At 43.2% G+C, this 26623-nt stretch overlaps 1 protein-coding gene across 1 annotated transcript in view; it reads left to right on the forward strand.

The window, feature by feature from the left end:
• Positions 1–26623, forward strand: part of CEP152 (centrosomal protein 152) — a 144191-nt gene that overhangs the window by 54514 nt on the left and 63054 nt on the right. Inside the window, exons 8-12 of the mRNA XM_089670325.1 lie at positions 1086–1225; positions 1691–1891; positions 17923–18070; positions 20421–20512; positions 25814–25968. Coding sequence (XP_089526451.1) covers positions 1086–1225; positions 1691–1891; positions 17923–18070; positions 20421–20512; positions 25814–25968 — 736 coding nt within the window. The remainder of the gene's footprint in view (positions 1–1085; positions 1226–1690; positions 1892–17922; positions 18071–20420; positions 20513–25813; positions 25969–26623) is intronic.

The following is a 26623-nucleotide window of genomic DNA, read 5'->3' on the forward strand; positions in this document are numbered from 1 at the left end:
AGAAGATTCCATTATTAGCTGAAGGCAGGATAGGCTTCCCTGAAGAGAGGCTTTCTGAGTTCGCCTAAAAGTGGGCAGAGTAGGCAATAGTCTGACAGATTGAGGTAGCGAGTTCCAGAGGATGGGGGAGGCTCTGAGGAAGTCCTGGAGATGAGCACGGGAGGAGGAGACAAGGGAGCTAGAGAGCAGGAGGTCTTGGGAGGAGCAGAGTACGGCTTGGGTGATATTTGGAAACAAGATCAGTGATGTAATTTGGGGCAGAGTTATAAATGGCTTTATACGTTATTGTTAATGTTTTGAATTTTATCCGCTAGGCAATGGGAAGCCAGTGGAGGGATTGGCAGAGAGGGGTGGCAGATACAGAACGGTTAGTAAGGTGGATGAGTCTGGCAGCAGCATTCATGATAGACTGAAGAGGGGATAGCCTGCGATTAGGGGGGGGGGGGGGGGGGGGGGGGTGTGTGTGTGTGTGTGTGTGTGTGTGTGTGTGTGTGTGTGTGTGTGTGTGTGTGTGTGTGTGTGTGTGTGTGTGTGTGTGTGTGTGTGTGTGTGTGTGTGTGTGTGTGTGTGTGTGTGTGTGTGTGTGTGTGTGTGTGTAAATATCTTGCAAGTAAAATCTCTTCTTTCAGAGTGCCATAAATACAGCATAGCGAAAGCTATACTATTTGCCTTCAGTAAAATTGTAAATTAAGAGTATTATCCACGAAGTGGCGCACACCTTGTTGGACTTAACCCATTGTAAGCCAGCACATTTTAAATGGTGAATTCCTGTGGTTGTCCTTTTAAGGCTCCATGCACACTAGTGTGTGTGTTTTTTTTTTTTTTTTCTTTCTTTCTTAAAGCTCAAAAAAACGCTGGTAATAGCATTTTCAGGAATGTTAGTGCTTTATTAGCGTTTTTACAGTATATGTAGATAAAAGCTGTTAGTAGCGTTTTTAGCTTTTTTTTTTTTTTTGTCTAGGAGCTTAAAAAACTCTAGTGTGCATGGAGCCTTAGTTTTTATTAACTATGCATTCCAAAACAGGACAACACTTCTTACTATGTAACAAATGCTCATATGTCACATTGATACATTGTACATACAGATGAGAAGGCTGGCTTGGCTATCAGCCTTCAGGAGTCACAGACTTTGCTTCAGAATTCCAGAGAAGTGGAGCTTCAGCTGAGGGGACAGATTTCTGCCCTGCAGAACACTATGGATGGATTAACCTCGAATGATGAACAGGTACTGTTTAAATAATTTGTAAGCGCTGTATGGCCCCTTTCACATGGGCGTTCTGTTTTTTTCATCACTGCAGTCACGTTTTTTCCAAGAAAAAATGGATCAATTTACATCAGTTTTTCATCAGTTTACATCAATTGTTCGGCAGTTTTTGTCCGTTTTACATCCATTCGTCGTCCGTTCCATTTTTTTTTTCTTTTTTTTGTAATAGAAGAAAAATAGGGTTTTTTCCGTTCAAAAAAAATGGCTGTTAACAGATGCGGACATTAACTGATATAAACAGATGATCACCCGTTTACATCCGCTAGTCCATAGAAATTCATGGGTGTCTGTTTTTTTCATCCGTAAACGGACAGATGAAAACCGGATACACAGAATGCCCGTGTGAAAGGGGCCTATATAAAGCATACAGCTGTATTATGTTCTTTTGTGTTCAGTGCTCTAATAATGTCTTTTGTTTTTACATAGTTGAGGAAGGAATTAAAGGTTGCCAAGCTTGCAATGGAGAGTATGCAGCAGCAAGTTATGGACTTGCGGCGCTCTGACTCAATTAACCGAGCCCGTGAGCACCATGAGATGGTTGTGTCGACGCTTAAAAAGAAGCATGAGGAACAAATGCTCTTGCTGCAACAGAGACTGGATGATGTTAATGCAACATTCCAGGAACAGGTATGTTCTCCTACAGTTCATAAAAGCAGTCTTGTAAGCTGTGTGCAGGTCCAGCGCTCCCTACTGAGCTTCTCCAAACCTTTCCAGTGTGAGCTGATAGGTGGCCAACTTGCTTGTCTGCTCTAGGACAATACAGTCCGGTACATAAATATTGGGACAACTACACAATTCTAACATTTTTAGTTCTATACACCACCACAATGGATTTGAAATGAAACGAACAAGATGTGCTTTAACTGCAGACTGTCAACTTTAATTTGAGGGTATTTACATCCAAATCAGGAGAACGGTGTAGGAATTACAACAGTTTGCATATGTGCCTCCCACTTGTTAAGGGACCAAAAGTAATGGGACAATTGGCTTATCAGCTGTTCCATGGCCTGGTGTGTGTTATTCCCTCATTATCCCAATTACAATGAGCAGATAAAAGGTCCAGAGTTCATTTCAAGTGTGCTATTTGCATTTGGAATCTGTTGCTGTCAACTCTCAAGATGAGATCCAAAGAGCTGTCACTATCAGTGAAGCAAGCCATCATTGGGCTGAAAAAACAAAACAAACCCATCAGAGAGATGGCAAAAACATTAGGCGTGGCCAAAACAACTGTTAGGAACATTCTTAAAAAGAAGGAACGCATCGGTGAGCTCAGCAACACCAAAAGACCCGGAAGACCACGGAAAAGAACTGTGGTGGACGACCGAAGAATTCTTTCCCTGGTGAAGAAAACACCCTTCACAACAGTTGGCCAGATCAAGAACACTCTCCAGGAGGTAGGTGTATGTGTGTCAAAGTCAACAATCAAGAGAAGACTTCACCAGAGTGAATACAGAGGGTTCACCACAAGATGTAAACCATTGGTGAGCCTCAAAAACAGGAAGGCCAGATTAGAGTTTGCCAAACGACATCTAAAAAAGCCTTCACAGTTCTGGGACAACATCCTATGGACAGATGAGACCAAGATCAACTTGTACCAGAGTGATGGGAAGAGAAGAGTATGGAGAAGGAAAGGAACTGCTCATGATCCTAAGCATACCACCTCATCAGTGAAGCATGGTGGTGGTAGTGTCATGGCATGGGCATGTATGGCTGCCAATGAAACCAATGGTTCTCTTGTATTTATTGATGATGTGACTGCTGACAAAAGCAGCAGGATGAATTCTGAAGTGTTTCGGGCAATATTATCTGCTCATATTCAGCCAAATGCTTCAGAACTCATTGGACGCCGCTTCAGAGTGCAGATGGACAATGACCCAAAGCATACTGCAAAAGCAACCAAAGAGTTTATTAAGGGAAAGAAGTGGAATGTTATGCAATGGCCAAGTCAATCACCTGACCTGAATCCGATTGAGCATGCATTTCACTTGCTGAAGACAAAACTGAAGGGAAAATGCCCCAAGAACAAGCAGGAGCTGAAGACAGTTGCAGTAGAGGCCTGACAGAGCATCACCAGGGATGAAACCCAGCCTCTGGTGATGTCTATGCGTTCCAAACTTCAGGCTGTAATTGACTGCAAAGGATTTGCAACCAAGTATTAAAAAGTGAAAGTTTGATTTATGATTATTATTCTGTCCGATGTCCCAATATTTATGGACCTGACTGTAGTTCTAGTAATTTAATATCATCAGCAGATTCTCTTTCAAACTGTCACACGATTTCCTACCATATGAAGCAGATTCTGTAATAATTCACTAGCAAGTTATATAAATAGAAACAATTGCATAAATAGAAAACTAAAGAGGAATAAGAAATCCTGGGACCAAGCTGGATTTTCTGTAGTTAGAGATTTGGACAGAATCTCAAAAAAAGACATCCTTTTTTGTTTTGTTTTTTTTTCTGCTCTGCTGGGAAAAAAAAATCTAACCAATATGTTTTTGGTAGCTTTTTTTTCTACTTTTCTTCAATGCAGCCCTTTTTTTAACCAGAGTGCCTTCTGGGTTCTTCAGGGGTGCCTTGGCAAAATGCCTAAAAACTGCCACAAATTGCCCAAAAATTGTCAACAAGCCCGTTAATAGATCTTTGTTGCCCAAAACCACAGGTTTTTATTGGGCAGCATTACAATCTTGGGCACCATGCAGGCCAGCCACTGACATCCTAACAACCAGTGACATCAGCGGTTGATAAGGAGCATCCTTGTTTGCCCTTCTCCGTCAGCACCTAAGTCATGTTAGCAGGGAGAGGAGAAACACTGGAATACTAGCCAGGACCAGTTTTGCAAAGGTGGAAGAATAAATGACCTCCAATGTTGGTTGTCCTACTTGTGGGTATGTTGCTTCATTATGTAAAAATATTATTTTAGTTTTGACATTTTTATATTTGGACTGCCTCAAGATTTGTGCAGAATTTTAAGGGGTGCTTTGATTAAAAAAAAGGTTGGGAAAGATTGCTGTAATGTTTTCTTTAATCAGGATTTATTGCTATATCACTGTTTTTGAGGTGGTTTCTACATGGCAGCTAAGCAAATTGTCCTTTCCTCAGCCTAGCTTTGGAGTGGCGCAGCTGGATCCGATTGGATGTAGCAGGGCTAGCATGGAAGTGATTTCAGACACTGGGTTCCATGTTGGGTACCTCCTAGATCCTGTTGTGGTAACAAGTTAGCTTGTTCTGAGCTGCTGGCATTGTTTTTATGCTTGCCCTGTTTCTGAAGAATCACTCCTGATTAAGTCAATGTGTAGGAACACCAGGAGATACACCACTAAGCACTTTTAAATTTCCTGCTTTTTGCTGGTTTTAGCACAGAAGGGGTTAACACTGAAGTACGGAGTGCTAAGGTAATTTGCTTGGTGGAATGCTATGCCTGCACACTTGGTGTTTCTCTCCCACCATTCAATGTAGAGGAAACATTTTCTTTCTGCTGCTTTGCAAATGAGGCACATTAAACTCAGATCTCCATTTCTAATGCCTGCCTACAGTAACCTTGGTCATCTCTGGACTTCAAACCCTCTTTGGGTATCAGCTACCTGGGTTTGTAAGTACCTGAAGGCTTGCCTCCTACTCTGCGCTATTTGCATCAAACCATATATTCACTGCATGTCTGTATTTAGACAAAGAGGGGCTGTCCCATTGCAACGGGTCACTCCATCTCATGCTGTCCTACCAATTCTGTGAATGTTTTCTCTATACCTTCTGAAGGCACTGACAGTTGCAGTCTGGAATCCTACTACCTTATGGTCAGCCATGTGAGGCTCCTAGTTCCCCCTCTCTTGTCGTTAGAAGCCTTTGCTGCAATCACACAGGTCTTTATTGCTAGTCACACTCAATTCCTTCATCTTTCCCTGCAGAGTCAATGTTTGTTCTTCCATGGCCTTAGAAAAGGCCATGCCACCAGTCTTGCCACCAGTGCTACCATGCCACCAGTCTTGGTGATTATCTCTGATTGAAGACTGTAGGTCCCCACAGTCTGTCTGATGAGATTCTGTGTCTCATTACCTCTGATGTACAAGGGACCATTTCGGCCCTTATTGATGCAGTATGTAGTACTCTGCATCTGGCGGATCAGTCTGCTGTCTCCAGCCTTGGGTCTTTTAAAGTCCCTACAGATACAAAACCCTTACCACTATACCCGCTATTCAAGGTATTTCTCTCTTGAAGAACCCTAAAGGGTCCTGAACCCCACCTGAGTGTCTTAGAACAATTATCATTTGGGAGCTTTTTTTTGTGTTGTGTTTTTTTTTAAGATTTTATAGCTATATATAAACAAGGCACATGAACAATATTTATATCACAAAACTGAATATATATAAAACATATCTCACAGCAGAAGGCATATACATTAAACAGCAACACAACCTGTAGTGTAAAATACAGTTGGACAAGGTACTCCCACTGTGGATTTTCAGAATAGATGGTTCCTCCTCCTTCGCAGGATCCCTCTTTGGTTGTGTCTGTTGGTTCAAACAGGAATCCTGCCTGTGTCAGGAGAGGTAGTTTGGTTCTTGATAGTGTTATCCAGACTGATCTTCTCAAGAGTGAGGTAGCTTCTGAATGTGGAGGAGACGTTAACGTTCCAAAGTGCATCTCAGACCCTTTGTTAGAGGAGGAGGGCCGTGCGGCACCTTGCGCCATTTAGAGGAAGAACAAACTAGTCTCCTGATGCAGATGTTCTCTGATTTGAACAGGGAATGCATTTGACTTAATAGGCTTTAATTAGCAAGTTCAGAGCGTCGTGAAAAAGGTGCTTTACCCTGTGTTGTATTCTCTCAGGTGAATTTTATTTGCTGTGTTTGGGAAGCCAGGCGTATTCTTGGGCCTCTGACTCTTTGAAGTCAGGGATAGGTAGGATTGTTTGTTCAGCAAGGATCCCTTTTGGACTTTGTGTACTTTCAGGAGTGTGTATAACTTCATCCTCTGTTCCTTTTAGGGCCATAATATGTTATGCCAGTTTATGGTTAGGTTGCAACTTCCCCTCTCCTCCTTAATTTTGTTGGGGTTGTTCTCGTGTACTTTATTCTTTCAGTCATGCTGACTTAATAGGATTGAATCTTGGGTTTTCTGGTGGGTTCAGATGCCACTTTCACACAGGTTGTTGTTGTTTCTAGTCCATTTCAGGGTCCTTCCCTAGTAAGTCTTACCCCAGCAAGGTGGTTGCTATTAGGACAGCCTTCTCAGGCATGCAGTTTCATGTTCTTAACCCTTATGGGGTCAGGTATGGAATGTATGGGGTTTTAACTCCTTATGCATTAGATCAGCTGGTATTCCTTTTGAAAAGGACATTTTTGCTTGATTCCTTGCCCTTGGTTAGGGGCTTGATCACTAGTTGCCAATGTCAGGTTTTAGGTTTTTCTTTCCTAAACAGGAAATTTGCTCGTCCCTTTTTGGGTGGATCAGGCTGACCAGTTTCTCACTTGGCCCCTAGTTCTGTGCTCCCTTCCCTGAGTCATTCCTCTTTGGCTGGTGACCTTTTTTTTTTTTTTTCTTGATCTTAGGCATCAGGTTCATCCATTGGTTCTATTGGCAGGTATCCCTATCAGGCAGGGGGTTCGCCTTCATCCGATGTCACATTCGGTTGTTGGTCCTTCAGGTGGCTCTTAGGTTGCAAGTAGTCCACCGGTTTTGATTTTTGTTTGGTCAGTTGGTGGTGGTTGCTGTTTGCCCACCCCTCAGTTGGGCTTCTTTTGGATGCCAAAAAAGTATATGACCTCCTGTGTTCCTTAATGGAAGATGAAGAAAATAGGATTTTTGTACTTATCGTGCAGCTCTTAAATCAGAGTCCACTAAGGGACACTGGTTTCACCCCTTTGTGTTTATAATCATGTTCTAGGTACTGCTTGCTATAGATTGAGGCAGGCCGATTTACAGATATTTGTTTGCCAGTGTCCAATTCCCCTGTAGGCTGCAGTATAAACCAACAGTATATGACTTTGTGTCCCTCAGTAGACTCCAAAAAAGGAATTTAAAGTGAATACAAAATTCCTATTATTGAGATCTGAAGCAAATTGGTGTGTTGATCCATCAGTATTAGTCATTTTAAAACTTTATTTTATAAGAACTAAGTATTTTGCCAAAACTTTGATATATGATGAAGTTTCCACTGATTACACTTGGGATAAGCACTCCAAAATATTTAAGAGAAGAAAAGTTGGACAACCTGTTGATGGAGATGCTGAAATATAATCTGCAGATGCGCTGGACCGTTTGTACTGTTCATCCAAGTAATACAGTGCGTTACTATTTACGCATGATATCACACCATGTGTGAGGACTAACCTCTTGGTTGGGATTTTAAAACTGTGAAAGGTACTGTTTATCCACGTTTCCATGGAAAGAAATGTTAGATGTTGGCAAGAAATTTCCTAGAACATTATCAGCTCTTGCATAAACAAGAAGCTTCTGAAAAGGTTTTCGGAAATTAGAGATTTGCTGTTTTGGTCTCTTGTCATATTTCAGTCATCTAGAATTGCAGACTCCGTAAAAAAATACATTGTCAGTTGACATTTTTTACACTACTATAGGTGGGTGTCCATTGGACTGGGATGGAAAAACTGAGTTTGCTGACACTTTACAAAATAAAGATAAAAGTAACAATACTCTTAAAAACATATATGGCTAGGAACTTCCAGTTCCGCCGCCACATGTAGTGGGAGCATAAGTCAGCGGCTCTGGTGAAGACCTGCATATAAAGCCGCCTGAGGACGCAAATCGGTGGCATCTCTCACCCCTCTCTCTTTTACCTGTGATCCCATAGCGCATGGAGCAGTATCTGTTTCACACTGGCTCCAGTCCCACTCCAGCCATCCATCCCGAGTGCTCTCCTGCAGGGACACAGATCTCTAAGATGGCCAACGGCATGGACACAGGAGACTCCAGAGCAGTGACACATCCTGCCGACAATACTGCAGACCTAAAAAAAAATATATAACATAAAAAATGAGAGCGCTGTACACTAATCATAAACAATAATCAATTGTATATATACTGCTACATCAAAAAAGTGCATAAATGAATTGAAATGATATGAGTCCACATTCATATATTAGATAATTAAAAGTCCCAAAATCCAATAACACAGTGCTGTGTGCTAAAGAAATCCTCCAATCGAAAGTGCATAGGTGTCCACAAATGCTTGACACAAAAGAAAATAAATCAGACTCTTACCAGACACTTTGATCTCCAAGCAAGAGATCAAATGAGCAGATGGTGTTCAGATCCCACACTAACACCCTAGTTAGCTGTATCAAGGATATGAATAGGAGATGAATGGACAACTGGAGGTTCACTTGAACGAATCCATCACATCAGACAGCTCTCCACATCATGCAAGGAAAAGTTTAAAACAGAAGAAGAAAACTTCATAGTGTGACCAGTAAAGAATGTATTAAAGTATTGCACTTACATAGATGAGGTGCATAAAGGCAGTGTAAACATTTAAAATTCCCGCGGTGTCAGACCACCAGCCAGAACGAGGAACAGAAAGCTCCTGCCTGACCTGCGTTTCTCCAAAAATGGCATACTTTGGCATTGGAGAACGATACACTGCAGACCTGGCAGAGGATCAGTATGGTAAGATAGACAGGCTGAGGCAGTCCTGCTTTCTCCCACCATTACAGCTGCAGTGGACAGGGCTGTGTCAGTGGGCGTTGATCAAATAAGGAGGGAGCTCAGGGACCATGCTAAAAGGATTACAGCGGCAGAACAACGTTTATCACATGTAGAGGATGAGCTGCAGAACTCCCAGACTGCTGCACTACAAGTTACCCAAACACAGCAATACATACTAGAAAACTAGATGACCTGGAAAATCGCTCTCGCAGGAACAATTTAAGAATTATAGGCCTCCCTGAATATGTTAACTCCAGCTCACTGGCCTAAATTTGTGCTGCCGCCTCCCTGAAGCATTGGGGATTACTGTACCGTGCCTAAGTAGAACGGGCACACCGCCTGGGAGCTCCCTCCAACGCTCGCCATCCCACTTGCCATCTTGAAAGCGTTCCACAACTCCCACTCAGTCCAGCTTGACGGCCACAAAATCCTATTGTTCGACAATTTCCTCACAAGAGGTCTCCCATAAATGGAAGGCATTTCAACCTATCTGCTCTGTTCTACATATGAAAGGTATAAAATTTACTCTGGCATACCCCGCCATTCTGCATTTGACAAGCCAAACTGGTGAATCCAAAACTTTATCTCACCCTGAGGAAGCAGCAAATTACATGCAAACATACCTCAATATCTCACATGAGGTGCATCCTCTTGTCTCTCACCATACATCGCCAGCGGGCCCAAGGGAGCAACGTAGCCATGAAAAGACCCGCCAAAAAGCCCTCACTATTCCAAAAGCTCAAGTTCTTCCAAGACCCCCTCTTTTGTAGATGTATTGGAGACTTTTGTCATTATGTTGCCTATGTATTCCAATCTTGGTGTACCTCCATATTTTTTGTATCACTATATGCTCCTTTTTTCTCAAGCAATCGCTCACCCTCCTGTGTAGCAATGTATATCCTTGTTGTCCACAGCTCCCTGATATGCACAGCCACAACCTAGATAATCTAGTCTACAGGTGTCAAACTGGCGGCAATCCATCTGTTCCCAAACTACAAGTCTCATGAGGCATTGCAAGATTGACAGTTACAAGCATGATTCCCAAAGACAGAGGCATGATGGGACTTGTAGTTTGGCACCCCTGATCTAGTCAATTGAGAGTCATTTCCTCACTCTCTCCTTTTCATGAGGGGCTATAACGCATTTCGTGTTTTACCACGAGACAGTCGCTAGGTCGCAGCATCTCCATTTTCCGGTACCGCTGTCAGAAGTCGTCTTGATCTACATGTGGAAAAATGTGAAGTTCTGGCTTCCTAAGGTTTGGTTATGTGTTTATCTTTGTTTATGCCCCTGTTGGGCGAGCTATGTTCCGTTCTTACCAGACCCCACCTCACGGCCTGCTTCTTTCCCCCTCGGCCCATCAGACGGGTATGGATATGCATCACATAACTTCCCTTCCCATCTCAGATGTAGCATATACGCACTTCTTATGAGATCCATATACATTTCAAATCCACTATGAGAGTCATCTCATGGAATGTAAAAGGTCTATGGTCACCCAACAAACGGATAGCGATTCTGCGCCATCTTAAATGACTCAAAACTGACATTGCTCTCTTACAAGAGACACATTTTACCACAGTGATCACTAAAATTATAGGAGAATTGGAGACATGGATGGGCCTTCCACTTTTGCTCTTTGGAAGATGTCACTTGTTCAAAATGGTTAGCTTTACTAGACTCCTCTACCCTCTTCAAACCATTCCTCTCTTGATCCTTCACACCGATTCACAGAGGCTACACAGTGCTCTAACTAAATTTCTATGGCGCAATCGATGCTCACGTATATCTCTACAAAAACTATGCCTTCAAAGGAGTGAAAGGGGGGGGGGGGGGGCAACCTACCTAACATTAGGACTTATAATCTGTCATGTTTACTATAAGGCTATGCTTATATTGGATCTCAGTCTTCGAAATACTTTAACTTTGATCTTGAATCTCAAATGGCAGGCCCCTATGATCTACCTGCTTTATTACACTGCAAGCTGCACTTTCTCCCACCACGCTTAAAGCATAATCTATTATTACGAGACACTCTTGTGGCCTGGAGAGAGATTAGATGCAAATTGGGCCTATCTCCATGGATCTCTCGCTATCTCCCGATCCTTAAGAATCTATCCTTCCTACAACTCAACATGCTGCCTACGCCACCTGGGTATCCAATGGACTAATGTATTTTTCACAATTGCTTGATGTCACATCAGGTACAGTCCTTTCTCTATCCCATATTAGGGATCGATACCGTCTACCCTCCCACTATTTCTTAATAGTACAAAAAGCGGTGAATTATATCACTAGCACCTGTCCAAGCAAGCCTCAAAGATTCCGAACGTCTGTGATCTTTTATTGAATCATCAGAAATGTAAAATCTCGAACATATATACATCACTGAACCTCCACCTTTCCAAGCCAATACAATCTTCATCAGCTGCCTCCTGGAATAAGGATCTCCACTGCTCGAATGCAATAGACCTGATTTTGGCAGGATATAATACTACTTGTGCTTTTTGTAACCAATCAGTTCTGGAGGGAACAACAATTTAAAATCATTCACCTGGCATACATCCCCCATCTGACCTCCTAAACACCTTCAACAGCAAAACAGATGACCCTTATGTGATGCCCACAGACCCAAGATACTCCATAGGTTATGGTGATGGCCACATATATCAACCTTCTGGAATCAACTGGAGGCTTTTGCTGCCCACGTTACGGCTACAGTCCCTCTTAGGATCCCTTCATGCTCATCTTTGGTTACTTTCCTTCCACCTACCCAGACCTATCCAGCTTCCAGGTTACGGTTCTTCAGCAAAATAAGGTGTGACAGCGAGACGAGCCATCCTGAGAAGATGGATATCTTCCTTCCCACCCACAATCTCGGATGTCAAGCAGGACTTGCTAAGCCTACTTTGCAAGGAAAAACCTGGATATGGATACATCACACCTCTCAACGACCTCTCTTTCACAAAAAAATGGGACCAGTTCATCTCTAGGACGCCATCACCACTAGAACAGTCTACATACCTCCCTCGGCTCCAGAGCTCCTTTTATTCTTCATTACCATATCCTACACCCTCCAAAACTACGCTAACCACCCAATAATTTCTAGCTGGGGACCTGATACTCTATCTCCAGCACAGCCCAACGGATGATGTTTAAGTGTATGTCTTGTTATGCTACAGAGTCACCCCCACTATGTGATCTTCTCCTTTTGCCTCTCCAATAAGGAAGTAAGCTTCTAACAGGTCCTGGTCCCTCTCCCCCTCCCCCCTGTTTATGTTCTTGTTATTTCTTTAATGGGCCCATTTGTGCTCCAAATTTAGTTATCTATTGTACTCTTTTACTTGATAGTCCAGTTCCAGGATATCTATTTGTCTATACTGAATACGCCTACGTGTAGGACATCCATGTCTCCATCCTTCTTAGAGTATCCTAAGGTTTTAAATCTGTGGGTCAACATCTGGTTACCAGTTGCATGTACCTAATTGTGATTTATCTCTCGTTGAACTCTGTATCACCATTGTTCTTATTTTTCTGTCATTTTCTAATTGAAAACTTAATAAAAACATTTAAAAAAAACAAAACAAAAAAAAAAGCATATGGCTTACTGACAGCTTAGTATAACTACATAATAAACTGTGAAATTTGACTTTCACTGGCAGTGAATTGATTACTGTTTTTTAAAATGTATGCACCTGGAGGATTCATCTCTATCGAATGTTTGGTGAATGGCAGATTAACGACTTTACAGATATGCCTCTTTGTGTATAAAGAAATCATATCATCCACTAACTGAAGCTTTCATTGCTACATTGTAATGAGAATGCAAATTGTACTCCCAGCTACATCTTCAGGAACTTCGCAACTTGGTACTAGTGAATGCTTTGCACATTCTCATTTCAAATTTTCCCTTAGCTCTTTAAATGAGGACAATCAACACCATAATCATTACATCTACAAAAAATGTGTTTTAAGTGTATAGAATGAATGCATGATGCCACATAAGATGCCCTACTATGCTTTGCATTCATTGTTAAAATATTTGAGGATAGGAAGATTGTCTTTCTGGAGCATATAGACAAACAGTGGAACTGCACTGCATCTGAACACCACAAGCCAAAAATGCATATTGATTCTTTTTTAATATTCAAAGTAGAATCATCCATCCATCTATGTTTCCATGCTGTGTTTTGCTGAGAAATCATTTTGAAAAATGCCCCCAAACATGTCTTGCAGTGGCCATTTTGAGTAAGGGCAGATTATTCACTTTCACTTCCTGGAATCCATCTGCCCTCAGCTTAGGCTGAGCTGAGAACACCCCTTCCCCCTGTCAAACATCCTGGGATGTATGACGTCATTTGCCTAGGCATGAAAACCAGGAAGTAACTGAAAAAATTAAAACAGAAAAGTCTGTTATATTTACTTATCTATTTACTAATGCTAGCAGCATAAGGATTAAAAATGGTCCATGTAGAGAGACAAAGAAGTTTCGCTTTAACAAGTAATATGAAAAGAAACATCTACAGACCAAGCCACTACGTCATTCAAATTGTAGGTAGTGTGAAAATGTCATCCAACTAAACATTGGTACAAATATGAGAATTTATTTGTATGAATACAATTCTCTTACTAAATTCACCAACTATACAATTGAAATGGCCTTACAGCTTACAAATTGTAATTGCGTCAAAAGCTCAAATATAGTGCACAGTTCAGAAGGTTTGTTTAAAAATTGAAAATTTAAAGCGGAGTTCCAGCTGAAAAAAAAAAAAAATAAAAGTCAGCAGCTACAAAAACTGTAGCTGTTGACTTTTAAAATACGGACACTTACCTGTTCCTCGGTCCAGTAGTGTCCTCACCACTTTTGGTTTCACTGGCCGTCTTCTCTCCCTGGCGCCGGCATCTTTAGTGTGGGCACCATGCTCTGACAGCTTGCGGCTTCACAGCTGGGTGCCCACAGCGCATGCGCAAGAAGCGCTGTGCTTTCTGAATGGCCCCATAAGGGGAGGGGGACTACTTCCTATTCCAATCGCCTAGGCGATTGCAGCGGAAGTGGGAGCGGGTAACTGTCAAATTCAGGTACTGGCTCCCCAAAGGTGCCAATCCTTAATGGGGAGCGGGGGGGAAAAAGCATTAAAGCGGAACTTCCCCTTTTGGGTGGAGCTCCGCATTAAGTCCCATAAATGAACATTCCAGTGTCATTGAAATAACATGAATTCCGCTTTGACGGCTTACTGTGAGAACCGTGCACATATTGACAGTTATAATATGCAGTATCAGTTAAGCTACAGTCTTTAGTGTGGGAATTTTAAATGGCCTTGGACCTCAAGTTATGCCTTCACACATCATAGACTTTACAGTAAATCTAAACGGGTCTAAGAGGAGAGGAGATATCGACTAGAGATGAGCGAATCGAAGTAGGCGAAGTGGAATTCGTTTCGAATATTAGGAAAATTTCGATAAGCGTCGAATCCGAAAATAAGCAGACTTCGGATGCGCGAAATTTTTCCTAAAATGGCGGCGACATGTGCGGCGACGGAGCGGGGATGTCTGGGAAGGCGCGCAGACAAGGCGCGCTGACCCATAATGCATTCATTCATGACATGTGATTGCATTAGCCAATCAGCAGCCAGCCAGCACAGTGTAATGGTCGAGCTATAAATGGCGGCCATTTTAGAATTCTCCATTTGCCTCCAGTCATTCAACAGAGGCAGACCTGGCTGTATTCAGGGAGAGAGTTAGGGACAGAGAAACGTTACTTAGGGACACAGAAACGTTAGGGCCACAGAATCGTTACTTAGGGCCACAGAATCGTTACTTAGGGCCACAGAATCGTTACTTAGGGCCACAGAAACGTTACTTAGGGCCACAGAAACGTTACTTAGGGCCACAGAAACGTTACTTAGGGCCACAGAAACGTTACTTAGGGACACAGAATTGTTACTCAGGGACAGACAGAATTGTTACTGAGGGATACAGAATTGTTACTGAGGGCCACAGAATCGTTACTTAGGGCCACAGAAACGTTATTTAGGGCCACAGAATTGTTACTTAGGGACAGACACAGAATTGTTACTGAGGGACACAGAATTGTTACTGAGGGCCACAGAACCGTTACTTAGGGCCACAGAACCGTTACTTAGGGCCACAGAATCGTTACTTAGGGCCACAGAATCGTTACTTAGGGCCACAGAATCGTTACTTAGGGCCACAGAATCGTTACTTAGGGTCACAGAATCGTTACTTAGGGCCACAGAATCGTTACTTAGGGCCACAGAATCGTTACTTAGGGCCACAGAATCGTTACTTAGGGCCACAGAAACGTTACTTAGGGCCACAGAAACGTTACTTAGGGCCACAGAAACGTTACTCAGGGACAGACACAGAATTGTTACTGAGGGCCACAGAACCGTTACTTAGGGCCACTGAACCGTTACTTAGGGACACAGAATTGTTACTCAGGGACAGACACAGAATTGTTACTCAGGGACACAGAATTGTTACTCAGGGACACAGAATTGTTACTGAGGGACACAGAATTGTTACTGAGGGACACAGAATTGTTACTGAGGGACACAGAATTGTTACTCAGGGACAGAGAATTGTTACTCAGGGACAGACACAGAATTGTTACTCAGGGACAGACACAGAATTGTTACTCAGTAACAATTCTGTGTCCCTCAGTAACAATTCTGTGTCTGTCCCTGAGTAACAATTCTGTGTCCCTGAGTAACAATTCTGTGTCCCTGAGTAACAATTCTGTGTCCCTGAGTAACAATTCTGTGTCCCTGAGTAACAATTCTGTGTCCCTGAGTAACAATTCTGTGTCCCTGAGTAACGTTTCTCTGGCCCTCAGTAACAGTTCTGTGGCCCTCAGTAACAATTCTGTGTCCCTCAGTAACAATTCTATCTGTCCCTGAGGGCCACAGAACTGTTACTTAGGGCCAGAGAAACGTTACTCAGGGACACAGAATTGTTACTCAGGGACAGACACAGAATTGTTACTCAGGGACAGACACAGAATTGTTACTGAGGGATACAGAATTGTTACTTAGGGCCACAGAACCGTTACTTAGGGCCACAGTGTCTCATGCCATGTGCCACTTTCAGGTCTCCTCACACTGCTGGTGTGTTCCATTTTTTGTCATAGGGTGCTGGCAGATTACGGGCCTCCCATTGCTGCTGCCAGGCCCGTAATCTGCCATGGGCCCCTGTACCGCCTCTTCATGCTGCTGCCAGGTCCAGAGTGTGTCATGGGTCCCTGTACGGCCTCCCATTGCTGCTGCCAGGAGGCAGCAGGGTCGCAGCAGTGTCAGTGGAGGCAAACGGCCACGGAGTACAGCACCAGCTCCACTGCAGCCTACCACCACGGCCAGTAGTGGTGCCGGTGTGCACGGAGGAAGTAGCAGTCAGCCAGTGAGGAGTAGCTGGGGCAAAGTTTCCTACTCGGCGGTGTGGCAATTTTTCGTCAAGCCGCCCGAGGAAGTAAACGTAGCCGTATGTCGACTATGTGGCCAGAAAGTCAAGCGTGGCCAGGGGGCCCATGTTGGGACTACAGCGTTGCGTCAGTATATGCAGCGTCGCCATTCGGTGGCCTGGGAAAACCGTGATAAAGATACAGCGGTTCTGCCTGCCCCAGCCCAGGGTTCCATTTTGTCATAGGGTGCTGGCAGATTACGGGCCTCCCATTGCTGCTGCCAGGCCCGTAATCTGCCATGGGCCCCAGTACCGCCTCCTCATGCTGCTGCCAGGTCCACAGTCTCTAATGGGTCCCTGTACGGCCTCCCATTGCTGCTGTCTCCATCGCCACACTCTGCCATGTGCCACTTTCAGGTCTCCTCACACTGCTGGTGGGTTCCATTTTTTGTCATAGGGTGCTGGCAGATTACGGGCCTCCCATAGCTGCTGCCAGGCCCCTAATCTGCCATGGGCCCCTGTACCGCCTCCTCATGCTGCTGCCAGGTCCAGAGTCTCTCATGGGTCCCTGTACGGCGTCCCATTGCTGCTGTCTCCATCGCCACACTCTGCCATGTGCCACTTTCAGGTCTCCTCACACACTGCTGGTGTGTTCCATTTTTTGTCATAGGGTGCTGGCAGATTACGGGCCTCCCATTGCTGCTGCCAGGCCCGTAATCTGCCATGGGCCCCCGTACCAACTCCTCATGCTGCTGCCAGGCCCGTAATCTGTCATGGGCCCCTGTACCGCCTCCTCATGCTGCTGCCAGGTCCAGAGTGTGTCATGGGTCCCTGTACGGCCTCCCATTGCTGCTGTCTCCATCGCCACACTCTGCCATGTGCCACTTTCAGGTCTCCTCACACTGCTGGTGGTTTCCATTTTTGTCATAGGGTGCTGTATGGCCTCCCATTGCTGCTGCCTCCACCGCCACACTGTGGCTCCACACTCTGGTTTTGGCCCCGTGACTGCCCAAATGAGTGAAGTGTGCGGTGATTCTAAGATCGACGGCACTCATCTGCATGTCATACTGACTGTCAGTATTATTTCTCTTCCCCAGCAGACTCCAAGGGCATTTAAATTAAAGGTACAGTGTTCTGCACTAATATAAAGGCTCTCTGAAGCCTAGAAACACCCTTTTATAAGTTAAATTCGCAGCGAATATATTCGACTCGAATCAAAATTTTTCCACGAATTCGCCGAATCAGTCGAATCGAATTTTTGAATACTTCACTCATCTCTAATATCGACTTATGCAGCTCTTGCTCGATACTACAGCTCCAACTTTACAAGTAGTCCCTCTGCACTGCATTCTGATGCTCTGGATGGCAGGTCGGCAAGCCCAGACCGTGGTTTACCAGTCATCTGGCTGAGATCTGATGGTAGATCACGGTCTACTGGTTGCTGACCCCCCGCTTTAGAGTGTGTGGATTACCAGTTTGGACTCCTGAGGTGTGTAACCTTGACGTTGACTTTCATGTGCTGCATTTTCTGTGCTGAGTGTGCTTCATACTTCCTCTCATAATTTTGTTTTTTCCCAATGTAGAAAGATATTTGCAGTCGACTAGAGGAGCAACTAAAACTGGCTGAGAGGAAGCAAGAAGAAAGCAAACTCGAAAAAACGGAAATGATCAATCGCTTATCCAGGAGTCTTGAGGAAAGTCAGAAGCAATGTGCCAATCTTTTACACACAGGTGAGCTGGGACAGAAGTATTCATCTTCTGCCATGTATGTATCTGGAAGACAGTGATGCTGTAAAATCTACTGTTGTCTGTTAGATACAACCTAAAACCACCAAATAATAGCAAATACTGACATTATGAAGTATTGGTATACATATGTTGTTTTTATTTTACATAAATATATTTTTAAATACTAGTATATGTACCCAAATCTGTTTTTTAATCCACTTCTTGTAACTCTCTGCACAGCCACACTCACACAGAGAGCACTATGTAAAGCAGGAAATAAATAACTAGCTCTGTCTATGTAATAACTTGACCATGCTTTTTGGGAGGGGGCGGCACAGATGACCTTGCTAGTGTTGTGCAGCTACTTTATTGTTCAGTGAGTAGCCATGAGCCACCTTTGACCAAGCTGTGTTGTTTAAAGCTGTACTCATGAAAAAACTCTCCATGACAAAGATCAAAGAGCTGTCCAAGGATGTCAGGGACAAGATTGTAGACCTACACAAGGCTGGATTGGGCTACCAAACTATCGCCAAGCAGCTTGGTGAGAAGGTGACAACAGTTGGTGCAATCATTCGCAAATGGAAGAAACACAAAACAACTATCAGTCTCCCTAGGTCTGGTGCACCATGCAAGATACACGTGAGGATCCTGTCAATGATCTCCAGGCAGCTGGGACCGCAGTCACCAAGAAAACAATTGGTAACACACTATGCCGACAAGGATTAAAATCCTGCAGTGCCCGCAAGGCCCCTCTGCTCAAGAAAGCACATGTCCAGGCCCATCTGAAGTTTGCCACTGAGCATCTGAATGATGCAGAGGAGGACTGTTTAAAGGTGTTGTGGTCAGATGAGACCAAAATCGAGCTCTTTGGCATCAACTCGCTGTGTTTGGAGGAGGAGGAATGCTGCCTATGACCCCAAGAACAACATCCCAACTGTCACACATGGTGGTGGAAACATTCTGCTTTGGGGGTGTTTTTCTGGTAAGGGGACAGGACAACTGCACCGCATCACAGGGACGATGGACGGGGCAATGTACCGTCAAATCTTGGGTAAGAACCTTCTTCCCTTAGCTAGGGCATTGAAAATGGGTCGTGGATGGGTGTTCCAGCATGACAATGACCCAAAACACATGGCCAAGGCAACAAAAGAGTGGCTCAACAAGAAGCACATTACGGTCCTGGAATGGCCTAGCCAGTCTCTAGACCCTAATCTGATTGGCAACTCAAACTTTCAGCTCCCTCCACAGATTTTCAAACGTCAGCCACCAAACCTTAATGATTTGGAGAGGATCTGCCAAGAGGAGTGGGCCAAAATCCCTCCTGAGATGTGTGCAAACCTGGTGGCCAACTACAGGAAACGTCTGACCTCTGTGATTGCCAACAAGGGATTTGCCAACAAGTACTAAGTCATGTTTTGTGAAGGGGATTAAATACTTATTTCCCTCATGAACATGCAAATCAGTGTATAATTTGTTAGACATGCATTTCTTTTGAATTTGTTCTTGCTATTCTGTCTCTTTGTTACAATACACCTACCATTCGATTTTTAGACTGATCATTTCTTTGTGAGTGGGCAAACATTCAAAATCAGCAGGGGATCAAATACTTCTTTCCTTCACTGTATATAGGTTGATGTTGCTGCAAATGTTTTGCAGTCAAGATCTTTTCCCTATAGATCCCTTAACATGGAACTGAGCCTTGGAAGCTGTGTTCAAAATATGACAGGTAGAGGGCTAGTCAGCAGTATTGACTGTAGGATTCCTGCATCTTATACCAAATACTGACTTACCATGCCTTGTCCTGCACTGTTTCTGTGTGGAGGTGGCCATCTTGTTAGAGTCAGGGCTTTGCTTCCTCATGTCAGAGCCTCCAGCAAGGAGAACCGTGAGCAGCACACTAGTGACATAAATTTTCTGGGATTGGAAATTGGGCAGCTGTGCTCGCACTGCAAAAATATAGCAATAAGGCTGTGTATGAACAGACGTGTCTAGGCATCCTTGCATACAATTTCAGGCAAAAGGTAAATTTTTCAGGGTCCGCTTAGGCACAATTAAAATTTCTGAATATTACCTTTTTAACACAGTAAATTTTCACTTTTTGAATTCAGATCCACTTTAAGGTGAAAAGCAAGCAATGAGTTAGTATTAGATACTGGAACTTAAACGTCTGTAATTTTGCTCAGTGAAGCAGAAGTGTCATTGGATTGCAACAAGGCCTGTGTTGGTAGTTGGTGCAAATGTTATTTTCACAAGGGCCCAATAAGTAGAATGTGCTCAATTTAGATTTCTAGTGAAATGCTGTATTTTTATGATTTCTTTTTTTTTTCCCTTTGGTGTAAACATTAATTTTTAGGTTCCATCCAGGAGGCTACACAGTTAAGATTGCAGCTTCAACAATTACAATCCTCCAAAACCATTAGTGATGGTATGAATAGGGCACTGCAGGTTAGTGTTGTGTTTTTTTTTTTTTTTTTTTTTTAGTGAAGATTAGATGACGTGATAAGGTATTCAACCTGGTTTACGCTTTTTCATCCTAAGTCTCTGATTATCACAAAAGCTCAATTCAAACTTTTGTACTATTGACCTATTTCATGGAAGTTCAACAGCACATAGATACGGGTTGTTTTTATCCACCGCTCATTATTAAGAGCAAAGGTAACATGCCTTGGTAGGAAATGGGGGTACATACAGAAGACCCCGATGCCCTTGCCCTACAACCATAACCTCTTCCCCCCACAGCCTCTCTACTTACCCCCTCTTGTAATGTCTCTACTCCATTCCCTTTCCCTTCTTCTTAGGCCTCTTGTACGCTGTACTGATATTTGAGCATCAGTATTTCTGGACTTAATTTTACTAATTTGTTTTGCACATATTTGCAGTTACGTGTACAATACGCTCCCATTCTAAATCTAAATCCGTTAGTAGTCATGCTCATATGTGCATATTTACGCGCAGCGGTGCAAAATACTGACTAGAAACACAGATTTTTTTTTTTAACTCAATAATATGCAGTGTCTGTGTGTACAGGCACATTTTGTAAACAATGGCATACATTTTTGATCAGTATAAAAAAAATAAAACGTTATACTGAGATTTTCAAGCTGCAGTGTTCAAGAGGCCTTCTAGAAAGGGGGTTGTCATTTTTTTTTTTTTTTTTCCCCTTATTTCTAAAATGGACCACTTTCACCAAACTGTCCTGGACTTCCACACTGCTGGTGTTTTACTAGAGGCTAAATATCCCTCTCCCAAGATGTCAAATGTTCGATCCATATTTACTTAAAGCAAAACAACCTTTCTCCTCCAATCTGGATGTAACAAGTTTTGCTAATGTCTTTCAATTTGGATTTAATTATTTCTTAACCCTGCATCCTGGGCACATAACTTTGTATAATTCTGTGTTTGATGTATCTGGATGTGGCGCTATATTATTCACTAATTATGCTTTAATAACTGATTGTATAAGCTTTGCAGAACAATTACTGTTGAAAACCTCAAAATGTCTACTCTTGAATAAAAATCTATTGAAAGTGCAGAAGGTATTTAGACCTAAAAGCAAATTAAAAAAATCATATTGCAGCTTACAAATCCTTCGATGTAGTGGCTGCATTAGTTTTTTTTTTTTTTAATCCATAATTTCCACCTGTTGATCTTTCAACTTCTTTTAATAGACCAAGCTGCCCAGCAAAGCTGTCAGATGTTGAGACAAACCATTTAAAGCATAATTAAAGGCAAAACATTTTTTTTTACAGTCTTGGATAGAGTGGAGAGGGATTAGAACACCTGTCAGCTTTTTATTTTGCTGTCTGTGCCCCTGTTAGGGGGATTCACCCTCTTTATTTGTCTGGTTTACCATTGTCATTGAAAGTGAAAGAGAATTCCAAATTTTGGGTTGACACCAGAACAGTAATAGAGGGGAAATCTTCCAATGGGGACACTAGTTCTGGTGTCACCCCAGGTTTCCTGTGGGACAGGAAGTGAAAGGAAATCTCATCATTGGGACACAGATGGCAAAAAACTGACAGGGTTTGTAACTGCCCCTTACTCTATCCAAAAAATTTTTGAATTTAATTCTACTTTTAACACCCACAGGGGTGCTCACAATAGTCAGCTTTATTCAAAGTTAATACGGTTGAATAAAGACACCAGTCCATGCAGTTCAACCTGTGTGGGTGTGTTTGTTCATGTCAAAAATCCTATCCCATATCCCTGTATATTGTGCTTGCTAAGATGCCCATCTAAGAGTTTTTTTTGAAATGATCAATACTTCTCGCTTACACTACTGATTGTGGAAGTGAGTTCCACATCTTTACTGCCCTGAAAGTAAAAAAAAAAATCCCTATGTGGCATATGGTTAAACCACTTCTCCTCTTATTTCATTGAGTGTAATCTTATATTTCCTGAGACTGAATAGTTTATTCCATACATTAGAATCACCATTGAGGTATTCGTATATTCGCTACCATATCTCAAAGTGTCTCTTCTAAAGAAAAAATAAGTTTAATGTTTGTGGTCGTTCCTTGTAACTGAGGTCCTCCAGCCCTCATTAACTTTGCTGCACTTCTCTGGACTCTCTCCAGCTCAAGCACGTCCTTCCTGAGGACTGGTGACCAGAACAGGACAGCATACTCCAGATGTGGTCGAACCAGAATTTTATAGGGTGGCAGGATTATAGTTTTACCTCCTGGAGTAAATTCCCCTTTTTTATGCATGCTAATTTTCTGCTAGCTTTCTTTGCTGCCACGTGGCAATGCTGAGCCTGTCTCTGTCTACTAGGAGCCCCAGATCCTTTTCCATCCTGGATTCCCCCAGAGGTTCTCCCCCTAGTGAGTAACTTGCATTCATATTTTTAGCAGCCAAATGCAATACTTTACATGTTTCAACAATAAACCTCATTTGCCATGTAGTTGGCCACCCCTTTATTTTATTAAGGTCTTCTTGTAAAGTTTCTGTATCGTTTTGTGACGTTATTGCCCTGCTTAGTTTTGTATCCTCAACAACACTGAGATTGATCTATTTATACCAACCTCTGTATCACCTATGAATAACTTAAATAGAATTGGTCCTAAGACAGAGACCTGGGGTACCCCACTTACTAGTCTGAGTACTCACTATTTATCACCACCCTTTGGACGCGCCCCTGTAGCCAGTTTTCTATTCATAAACAAACCCTATGGTCCATGCCTACAGATATCAGTTTGTAAATTAGGCATTTATGGGGGACTGTATCTGAATGCTTTTGCAAAATCCAGATACACCATATCCACAGGCCTTCCTTTATCAAGACGGCAGCTCACATCCTCATAGGATTTTACCAGGTTGGTTTGGCAAGAATGACCTTTTGTAAAGCCATGCTGATTACTGCTAATGACACTATTCATCAGTAAATTTTTGGATATAGTCCCCTATCATCCCCTCCAATAGTTTACATACTATTGATGTTAGACTTGACTGGCCTGTAGTTTCCAGGAATATACACTATAATGCCAAAAGTATTGTGGCGCCTGCCTTTACACGCACATGAACTTTAATGGCATCCCAGTCTTAGTCCGTAGGGTTCAATGTTGAGTTGGCCCACCCTTTGCAGCTACTGTGAGGTCAGGCACTGATGTCAGACAAGAAGGCCTGGCTCGCAGTCTCCTCTCTAATTCATCCCAAAGGTGTTCTATCGGGTTGAGGTCAGGACTCTGTTCAGGCCAGTCAAGTTCCTCCACTCCAAACTCGCTCATCCATGTCTTTACGGACCTTGCTTTGAGCACTGGTGCACAGTCATGTTGGAACAGGAAGGGGCCATCCCCAAACTCTTCCCACAAAATTGGGAGCATGAAATTATCCAAAATGTCTTGGTATGCTGACACCTTAAGAGTTATCTTCACTGGAACTAAGGGGCCAAGTCCAACCCCTGAAAAACAACCCCACACCATAATCCCCCATCCCTCTTCCACCCTCCTTCCCCCCCCCCCCCCCAGCCAAACTTTACACTTGGCACAATATAGTCAGGCAAGTACCGTTCTCCTGGCAATCGCCAAACCTGGATACAGCCATCAGATTGCCAGACAGACGACAGTGATTGGTCACTCCAGAGAACACATCTCCACTGCTCTAGAGTCCAGTGGCGGCGTGCTTTTATACCACTGCATCTGACACTTTGCATTGCACTTGGTGATATAAGGCTTGGATGCGGCTGCTTGGCCATGGAAACCCATTCCATGAAGCTCTCTATGCACTGTTGTTGTGCTAATCTGAAGGACACATGAAATTTAGAGGTCTTTAGCTATTGACTCTGCAGCCAGTTGGTGACTTCTGTGCACTGTGCACTTCAGCATGCGCTGACCCCGCTCTGTAATTTTACGTGGCCTACCACTTTGTGGCTGAGTTGCTGCTGTTCCCAGTTGCTTCCACATTGTTATAATACAACTAACAGTTGACCATGGAAGATTTAGTAGCAAGGAAATTTCACAATAGGACTTATTGCACAGGTGGCAACCTATCACAGTACGACACTGAAGTCACTCTTGAGACCGACCTGTTTTTTGCAAATGTTTGTAGAAGCAGTCTGCATGCCTAGGTGCTTGATTTTACACACCTGTGGCCATGGAGGTGATTAGAACACCTGAATTCAATAATTTGAAGGGCTGGCCCAATACGTTTTGCAATATAGTGTATCTATGCCCTTTTTTTTTTTTTTTTTTTTTTTTATTATATCGGTACCACGTTGGCCCTTCGCCAGTCAGTTGGTATCATTCCTGTCAGTATGCTGTCCATAAAAATTTAGGAATAATGGCCTGGCTATGACCTGACTGAGTTCTTTGTGAACTCTCAGGTGTAAGCCATCTGGTCTTGATGATTTATTTGAGTTAAATGTGAGGTCCAGTCTAAAAAAAAAAAAAAAATAAAAGCAACTACAAGAACTGTAGCTGCTCGCTTTTAAAAAAAAGACACTCACCTGTCCCTCGATCCCAGGGTGCCTTCACACCAGCCGGGGTCACTGGCTGTACTGTGGCGCTGGCATGTTCAGTTGTAGGCACCTGCGCATGAGTAGCTCTGCTCTTTGTGAATGGTCCTGTAGTCTTCTGGGACCTGTCACGTGTCCCAGAAGACTATGGGGATGGAGGGGGGTAAGGACAACGTCCTCTTCAGATCTCATAGGCGATCGCAGCTACATTTGGAGCGGGTGCCTGTCAAATTCGGGTACCCCATCCCTCCCCAAAGGTGCCAATCCTTAACGGGGAGCGGGGGACGAAGCCTTAAATCAGAACCTCCCCTTTATCTTAAAAGGAAAAAAAAAAAAAAGCTGTTGCTGGGACTGCCTAAAAGTGTTCGCTGCAGTCCATCTTTAATTTGCTAGTCAAGTCCATCTAAATCTGTTAATGCATCTAACACTACCTTCTCCAGGTGGACAGTGCTGCTGTCCAAAGGTGTCTCTGTTGCATCCAAAATGGAGACACCCTAACGTTTACCATACACGGTGGTTTTTTTTTTTGTCAGCCAGCTGGCTAAATAAACACTTACAAAGGAGGTGGATGTAGGACACCCCCCCCCCCCCCGACACTGTATGATAAGGGGCTGCAGCTGATTGGTATCCACATTTAAGCCATGTTTAAGGACTGGTAAGCTGCAATATATATATTTTAGTGTTTAGGTTTTAAAATGTTTATTTAGGAAGAATGAATGTCTTGGAAATCTCATTCTTTGATTCTGCACATTTGGAATGCATATTTCACGTCACATGTTTTATTTCCACTCCAGGAAGAAATAAATGAACTTAAAGAACAAATTACAATGTATGAATCTGCTGCTAAGCTGGGGGTTTTCCTTAATGCAGAAGGGCAAGAAGAGCTTTCTGACTCCTACGTGGATTTAGGGATCAAGAAAGTTAACTGGCAAAAAACTCGATTCCAAAGGTACATTGCTTATGGCACAAAGTGGAATGCAAAGGAAAAGGTGTATTGTAGCCTCTGGCTGAAGGAGGACAAAAAAAGAAAGCTGTACACTCTCTTCATCCTCGCCTGACGTGATCAGTTCTAGTTTTTTGTGCATTAATTTTCAACATGTAATTTGAATAAACGTTGCTATATTAAACCCATGTAAACTAAGGTTGCTGCTGGACTGTGGCACCGTGAGGTGCTCGATCAGATCTTTAGACCCCATTTAGATATGTGTGGTGCGTTACCCCATGCACGTTAGTGTTCAGCTCTACTTGCCTAAAATGAAACACCGAAATGCCAGGAAAAACATTTTTTTTGTGATCGTTTCACTGAATACAAGGCATTCTGTGAATAGATGAGGAAATCTGTGATTTACTCGCTCCTCATCCATTCACAGAATGCCTTCTATCCAGTGAAAAGATTATAAGACTTTTTGTGAATGGATGAGGTGGAGAATGAGTGACCCACTATCATCACTGTACTGGAGTTGGAACTGTAGATCTGAGGGGCTGAAGCTCAAAGCCTAATATTTGGCAGATACTTGTGATCTGATCAGCTACCATCCTCTTTCCCAAATACTTTGAGTCCTATCTCAATCGGCACTGTGCCCAAGAGCAGCAGCGCCATTGGT

This window comes from Staurois parvus, unplaced genomic scaffold, assembly GCF_062004578.1.
Source record: "Staurois parvus isolate SC_StPar_1 unplaced genomic scaffold, SC_StPar_1.0 ptg000089l, whole genome shotgun sequence".
NCBI lineage: Eukaryota > Metazoa > Chordata > Amphibia > Anura > Ranidae > Staurois > Staurois parvus.